Source organism: Chinchilla lanigera, unplaced genomic scaffold (genome assembly GCF_000276665.1).
Source record: "Chinchilla lanigera isolate Chin_1 unplaced genomic scaffold, ChiLan1.0 scaffold00006, whole genome shotgun sequence".
Classification (NCBI taxonomy): Eukaryota; Metazoa; Chordata; class Mammalia; order Rodentia; family Chinchillidae; genus Chinchilla; species Chinchilla lanigera.
The window spans coordinates 28,213,866-28,222,393 of record NW_004955407.1 but is presented as its reverse complement, the minus strand read 5'-3'; the positions used below and the strand labels follow the sequence as shown (position 1 = coordinate 28,222,393).

General features: G+C 36.5%; 1 protein-coding gene across 1 annotated transcript; it reads right to left on the bottom strand.

Annotated features, from left to right (window-relative positions):
• Positions 1–224: 224 nt before the first annotated feature.
• On the bottom strand, positions 225–1,969 carry LOC102012063 (NEDD4-binding protein 2-like 2). Its single transcript, XM_013505975.1, is given in 4 exon segments — positions 225–625; positions 628–857; positions 1,330–1,363; positions 1,366–1,969. Coding segments are annotated over 4 exon segments (1,269 nt in total).
• Positions 1,970–8,528: the final 6,559 nt, after the last annotated feature.

Here is an 8,528-nt window from a genome sequence, read left to right as displayed (position 1 = left end):
CAGAGCCTCCCCACCTCTGGCTTCCCTGTGGAGGAGGGAGTCTTTGTGTGCTTTTTTGTGTTGGTTCCACTGAATTCCTTACAGTAGAGATGAACATTTGATATTCATAGCGATCTAACATCTGAGCAATCTTCTTTTGAGACACACTGTGTTTATTTCTCCATTTCCACATATAGTTTCATTTCCCAAGCTCGTGTATTAGTGGTGTCTCTAATAACTGGAGCTCACTGATTAACATGATACCTGTACTCATCTTGATGGTGAAAATAGTCATCAATGCTGAATACAATGCCGTTGTGACTCTGACCAAGCAGAATTCTAGACAATGTTGTTTTCCCAGAATCAGGCAGACCTCCTAAAAGAATAAGTAAGTTCTGTAATTTATTTAACTTTTCTTCTTGAGACTGCTGGTTCATAAACCTGTCCATCCCATTATGCTTGTCCATAGGAGGCTGTTTCCAGCTTCCTTCCCTGACATCACGTAAACCATTACTCACATATCCATCTTGCACACTAGAGCCATTTCTAGGGGGATAAACACTATGGCTATTCTCACTATAGTCAGTATATTTGTTGCTCTGATCAAAAGTCAAACAATTCCAGTTAACACGATGACTACTTAATCACACCTATTTTGCATCTGATAGTCACCTGGAGCATGGAAAATATTTGGTGATGGATTTGGTGGAGCACTGAATCTTTGAATATTTAAATAATAATTAAAACTGGGAAGAGGGGCACTATAGGGTACTATGAAGGGATGAAGTGATTCCAATTTGGGCCTGAAAGAAGTAAATGAAGTACCACAAAATGTACCTATTGCTTGTCCATCATAGGTATATTTGCTCGGCTCATTGCTCAAGTGTTATGGTTGATACATGGTGTCAACTCAAGGAGTCTGGCTTGGCTAAGTGACTCAGCAGTTCTACATCCCGGGGTGAAAAGGACACGCCCTTCCTGCGCTAGGATGTTATTCATTGTGTCAACGTGTGAAGTTTAGAAGGTTAACTGTGTGACTCAGCAGGGGGCCAGGGTGCTTACTTTGTACTCATCCTGAAACTGTGCAAGAGGAAGACACAGAGATGGTGTGAGAGCTACATGGCCCCTGGGTGGGGGTAGCCTGTTTACAATGCAAAGGAGGAAAAGAGGCTTGTCCCACCCCTGTTTGTCCTTGTTGCTTTTGCTGTCTTCTGCCATGTGCCACTCTGCCTTGAAGCCAGCAGAGTATGGAACGAAACCTCCACAAACTGTGAGCTAAATAAACCTTTCCTTCCTTCACTTTGGGCATCAGGTATTTTGTCTCAGCAATGAGAGAAAAGTAATGAAGACACCAAGTACTGCTGATAACCACAATGTGACTGGGAGCACCATTAATATCTTTACTTGCATCATCAGATTTTAAGACATCATTATTATTGTCCTCATAATATGGAATAAGTTGTTCCTGAGAAGGTTCAGATTCCTTACAACTGACTTCTAAATTGTCATTTTCACTTTCAAGTTCTTCAATTTCCTTGTAAAACTGTGGTAATCCCATGTCAATCCCTAATTTTTTGTTGTTAAATTTCTGTTTCTTCTCTTGTCTTCCTTTGCCATTTGGACCATTATGAGTGTCTGTTTCATTCTGCCTTTCATTACATCTTTTTTCCTCAGGGGGTTTGTAAATAGGTCCTATAAATGCTTTACTTGTACTATATATTTCATCATCTGTTGGTACTAATGGGGGTTTTCCATCTTGTAAAATTTGTGAACCAATGGATTCAATAACATCTAGTCTGTTACAAAGCATCTCATTATGCAAAGGTTACTGCAAACCTGTAGTTTGGGTTTTGTCCTGAAGAAAATCAGCACTGCTATGATGTGGAAAACATAAGCTTTTGCAGCTGACTTCAATTTTTTTGTAGTGTGGTTCTTTTGTTAGTTCTTTTCCAGGTCCCAAGGACTTAGCTTCAATTTCACCATAAGGCATCTTCTACAACCTCTGTATGGACATCTACCTTGCCAATTTTTTTTTTCTCCAAGACAAGACCCTCCACGGAAGTGAAAGTAACACTCAAACACCAACACAAAGCAGAGAGTTGGAGAGACCAAACTCCCAGCCATCAGACTCCAAGGCTTATTGTCTTTAAAGTAGTTACTCAGCAAACAAGATATGGGAATAAAAAATTCTCCTATCAATATTAGCACAAACCTTCCTTTTCAATGAACTAAGAGACACTCAGTATAACTGACTTGCATTTTTTCCCCTTTGCCTTCCTTCTTTTCCCCTTTTACCATCCTAGATCCTTTTTTCTTGTAAGCAATTTATTCCCATTTCACAATATCTGTTGTACATTTTAGGCCTTATTTACTCTTTCAGCTTCTCACACCAGGGAAACAATATGGCTTTTACACATGTGAATCTCATTTATTTCACTTGTGAGTATAAACTCTTTCTTTTTATAAGTTGGTTATCTCAGATACTTGCTGTGGTGACAGAAGGCTGACTAACCCAACATTTTATTTCTATAGCTACAGTGATTCTTTCTTCTTTAGCTCATTGTCTTATTTATTTTCTTCTATTGAATTCTTATACTTTTCCATGTCCTTATTTCTCCTAAACCAGGTAAGTAATATAGTGTGCTTCATGTCACTTTGTTCTCATCTCCCACCACTATCCCACATCTTATGCTGAGATTTTCTAGAATAATTATGGGACACTAGTGGGATACATTTTGCTTTGCTTTGGTTCTAGACTCTCAAGAACTAGTCTCACACTGTTTAAATATTTTATGCTCTTTCTGATATCCCTTCATTTGCTTGGTCCATCAGTTACAAAGAGAAGTGTAATATTTCCCAATATGATTTTTAATATTCTCTCCCTACATATTTTTCACCTTTTGCATTACAGGTTTTGAATCTATGATAACAGGTGACCAAATTTTATATAATTTTGTTTTTGTGGCAAATCAAGCCCATCCCAGTGTAAAATGTGCCTTTTCTTCTTAGTAAAGTTTCTGAAACTCTATTCTATGTGATGTTAGTATAGCTATACCAGGTATCTTAGTTTGGGTTACTGTCACAAGCACCATAATTCTAGCTAGTCTGGGTGGATTTTAAATGACAGAAATTCAGTTCTTATAGTTTTGCTGGCTGAAAGTCTGAGTTTGGGGTGCTGGTATGTTTGGGTTTCTTCTGAGGGTCTTTTTATGGATTGTGTCTTCTTATTATTACCTTTTCTGTAGAAAGAGTGCTTGAGAACTCTATGAGGGGTCTTCCACAGGGCACTAATCCTATCCATGAGTGTCTACCTTCCAAAGGATCCATCTTCTAATACCATCATATTGAAGGTTAAAATTTCAGCATTTGAGTGGGGGCACATAAATGTTGACTCCATACATTATGTTTTGTTTAATTAGTGTTCACCATGTTTTAGATTTTTTCATCATTTGACTTTTAATACTTTTGTATTTTTGAAGTTAAGACATGTATGGTTTTAAGTTAACATCTGAATGTTTGAATCCTGTCAAAATTCATATGTTAAAACCTTATCATCCCGGGTGGGTGTATTTGAAGGTGGGACCTTTAAGGTAATTAAGGTTAAATAAAGTCATAAATATGGGTCCCCACTGTAGTAAAGTGTCCTTATAAGAAGAGACATCACAAAGCTCTCTCTTCCTACATGATGCAAGGAGAAAGGGCCATGTCAGCCTTTAAAGAGAAGACCAGGTCAGACACATACTTGATCATACGTAACCTTGGTTTTAAACTCCCAGCCTTTAGAATTATGAGAAAATACATTTCTTTTTAAGCCACTCAGTCTGTGTTTTGTTATGGCAGCATGAGCTGAGTAATGTAGTGTTAATTATAAGGAGCCTATAATTGTTTCATCTCAATATAACTTGTTTTAGTTATCTATTGGCTGCATGACAAACTATACCAAAACTTAGCAGTCTAAAACAAGGACAGTGCACCCTTTGATAACTCAGATGGTAGAGTGGAGGACTATAAAACAAGGACAGTTGTTCTGTACAAGACTCATATGGTGAATCATCTCTGTTCTGGGGAAGCTTGAAGACTGCTGGCTGGAGCCATCTTGAAGGTCATATACTCACATGCCTGACTGTGGATATCGGTTGTTAGGTGGGATCCTTGCTGGGGCTATGACTGGAATATCACGTGTGACTGTCTTAGTTACTTTTCTTTCATTGCTGAGACAAAATACCTGACACCTAGAATTAAGAAAGGAAAGGTTTATTTAGCTCACAGTTTGTGGAGTTTTCAGTCCATACATGACTGGTTCTAAGGCAGAGTGGCACATGGCAGAGAGCAACAGTACAGGGCTGCGGCAGACAGCAAAAGTAACAAGAGCAAAAAAGAGGGGGAGAAGCAAGCCTCTTTCCCTCCCTTACATTGTATGCAAACTACCTGCCCCAGGGCGGGTGTAGCACTCACACTCATAATCCCAACACTGGACCATGAATCAATCATAAACTCTAGAAGCCCGCCCCATGACTGCATGAGGCTTTGGGGGGAAATCCAGACACAAACCATAACAGTGACTTACCAGTGGTCACTGGCTTCCTTTGAGCAAGGTAGTGAGGTTGCAAGGGAGAGTGTCTAAAGGAAACTGTGAAGAAGGTGCTTTGCCTTGTATGACTTAGCTTTGGAAGTCACAGGGCATCAGTTACTGCCGTAGTTAAGGACAGTCCAGGACAGGAAACAGACACTCCTCCTGAGGGAGGTACAATAGACTTCTAGAACTTACCCTATTTGATTGAAATGTTAAACGCTTTGACTTGGTTACTTTTTATTTTTTTAAGACAGGGTCTCACTACACAGTCCAGGCTGGTATCAAGTACACTATGTATCCCAGATGTACCTTTGTGGCAATCCTCCTGTTTCAGCCTGCAGAATACTGGGGGTAGAAATGTGCCCCACTTGACCTTGTTGAATTCTTGAGAATGCAAGTTGGGTTGGATTCTATCTCTCCCTAGCTCTGTGAGCTTAACTTCTTTAAACTGCCATTTTCTCAGTCATAAAATAAATGTTGCAACAGTACCCATTTCATATAGGTGTTCTGAAGACTAAATAAAATATTTACAGTTAAAATCTTGGCATGTTGAAAGCACTCAGTACAGTGTCACTTAGACATTATTATTTTGTTATTATAATTATTGACATGGTAGACCAGTAACAGAAATTTCTAAGTCTCATATTTAATTCAGCTCTAATGAGACATTAGAATGTAGCACCTAAGTGTCAGACAGAACATCAGTGAAGAACTAGTTGTTATAAAATTTAAATTATTTCTAAATACATCTAATTTTTTATAATAAAATTGAGTTTTTTTCCCATCTCTTTGTTATGAATAGAAAATAATTTTTCTTTTCTTTTTTGGTACCAGGAATCAAACCCAGGACCTTGCACTTGCCAGGCAGGAGCTTGGGCCACTGAGCTATATCCCCAGCTGAAAATAATTTTTCTATAACCATAAGAAATTTGGTTTAATTGTTCTAAGTGTCACTGATCCTAACCTTGAGAAATTGTAGCTTTAAGTAGCATTGCATAATGCAGCCTCTGTATTTGTCACTATTGTTTGTTGGTTAAAGAAATGATATTTGTTAGAATATTTTGTTGTTGGAATAAAATGCATCCATGCAGCTTATGATGTACAAATCAGCATTATAACAAAAAATTTGTTATCTCTAATTTCTAACTAGAAACTGACTTCACTAGAATATGTAATCAGCTTAGTTATTCTTAGAGATTTAATTAATAATATAAATGCAACACTTTCTGTGTCATTGTAAATGCAGCTTTTAGAAATAACATTGTAAGGACTCAGTATGCACAAGGCTCTGAATTCAATCTACAGCACCAAAGCAACAACAAAAATGAAAACACCACGCATTTATAAGGTGTCTTCCTTGAAAGACAAATTTGTAAAAATTCTTCAGTTCATCAGAGCTTACTCTATTTTTAGGAGTGGGGGATTTTTATTCTTATTTTTACAAAAACGTCAGTAATTGCTTGCTACTATGACCAAAACCATAACTTAAATCATTGAATACAAATTCCTTTTCCAATATACACCATTTCTGTGTGACACAAAATCCCCCAAGCCCTAAAGTTCTAAATCTGAGAAAAACTCTTTAGTCTCTGAATATGAGAGCTGCATAGAAAGTAATAACAAATTATTTGCTTTGTTGAATAGAATGCTAAAATTGACTTTGGTTAGGCTGAGATTTAAGTCTTCATGTGAGCAGAAATTCAAGTATAATACCTATTAAAAGTTATTCATTTCCTTATTTTGCTTACTATTTTCAGATATGTGCCATTGCATTTCAACAAAATTAAAAACTAACCTATAATGAGTCACTGATTCCCTGAAGTTGATAGTCCCTCCCCTAATCCTCTTGGGCCAAATCTTTTAGCCAAAATGATTCTTTAATAAGAGTAATGATTTGAAATAGGTACAATAGCTCCATAAAGTCATATGGAATAGAGCTGCCACTGTTCAACTAATGAAGATGACAAATGAATGATTTATATTTTAAGGGGTGAATGAAGGTTATTTTCTAAAAAGATTTTTTATTTTAAAAGAAAAGAACAAAACAAAATAACAAAAACAGAGATGCAAGCAAAACAACACAAAAACAATAAAAATGATACAGAATTTAAAAAAGATGATAGGAAATTAATAATGATTTTTGTGTTACATATTGTTATCTTCAAAGTGGTTGCTCAGATTACCAGATATAGGTATGCAAGACTGATCAAACAATTAAACATTAAGTGTTAATTTCAATAAACCAGTAGAAATTAGTAGTACAATTATCTTAGTTGTCTTGTGTGTGTGTGCATATATATATATATAAAATAATTTTTGCCTTCCTTCTTTTCTCCTTTCCTTCATCCCAGTTTTTCTTTCCTTTTGAGCAGTTTCCCTTTCACACTATCGATAGTACCTTTCAGATTTTATTTACTCTTTCAGGTTCTTACACTAGGGAGACAATACAATGTTTACACAGGTGAGTCATTTATTTCACTTATGAGTATGGTATCCAGGTGCATCCACTTACATATAAAAGCTTCGGGGTTATCTTTCTTTATAGCTGAGTTATACTTCATTGTATAAAAATACCGCATCTTTTTTATCCATTCCTCAATTGATGGACATTTGCGTTATTTACAAGATTTTGCTATGACAAATTGTGCTGCTATAAACGTGGTTACATATATATCGCTGTGGTACAATGTTTTTAATTCTTCTGGGAAAATACCCAGAATAGCTGGGTTAACTGGGTTCTAATCCTAATTTTTTGAGGAATCTCCAGACTGATTTCCCAAGTGGCTGCACCAGTCTACATTGCCAGCAACAGTGGAGAAGTTTTTCCCCACAGCCTCTCTAACATCTGTTGTTAGTTGATTTCTTGGTGATAGTCATTCTTACTGGGGTGTGATGCAATCTCAGTGTTGTTTTAATTTACATCTCTCAGATGACCAATGACATTGAACATTTTTTCATGTATTTATTTGTCATTTGTAGTTTTTCATTTGAGATGTGTGTATTCATGTCAGATGCCCATTTTTGGATTGGGGTTTTGAATTTGGGAGGTTTTATTTTTTTCAATTCTTTATATGTTCTAGATATAAGTCTTTTGTCTGAGGGACAATTAGTTAAAATGTTTTCACACTCTCTGTGTTGTCTTTTCAATCTACTGGTGATTTCTGTTAATGTACAAAAACTTTTTAATAGGATGAGGTCCCATTTGTCGATTCTTTGAAGTGTTTCCCATGCAGTTTTGGTTTTGTTCATGAAGTCTGTGCTTGCCCCTATGCCTTCAAGATTTCTACTTACTTTCTCTTTTAGTAGATTTAGTGTTTCTGTTTTAATCTTTAGATCTTTAATCTATTTTGACCTTAGTTTAGTGCATGGTGATAGACATGTGTCTAATTTTAGTCTGTGGCATGTATAGAGCCAATTTTTCCAGCACCATTTATTAAAGAGGTTATCTTTCTTCCAGTGAACATGTCTGGCTCCTTTGTCAATGATAAGGTGGCTGAGTGATTTTGTGGTTGTGTCTGCATCTTCTAATCTGTTCCACTGGTTCTCAGGTCATTTTTATGCCAGTACCATGCTGCTTTAATCACAGTAGCTTTGTAGTATAATTTCAAGTCAGGGATTGTGATGCCTCCTGACTTGTCTTTGTTGCCTGGGATTGCCTTTGCTATTCTAGGTCTCATCTGGTTCCAGATGAATTTTAGGAATGTTTTCTCTAGTTCTGTGAGGTATGCTAATGGCATTTTGATTGGGATTGCATTAAATCTATATTCACTATGGTTCTTCCTATGCGTGAGCAAGGAATATCTTTCCATTTTCTGATATTCTCTTTGATATCCTTTTTCAGAGTATTATAATTTTGATTGTATAAATCTTTGACTTCCTTTGTTATATTGATACCTAAGTACTTCATTTTTTGGGATGTTATTGTGAAGGGTGTGGTTTCTCTAATTTCTCTCTCAATAAGTTTGTTGTTTATGTA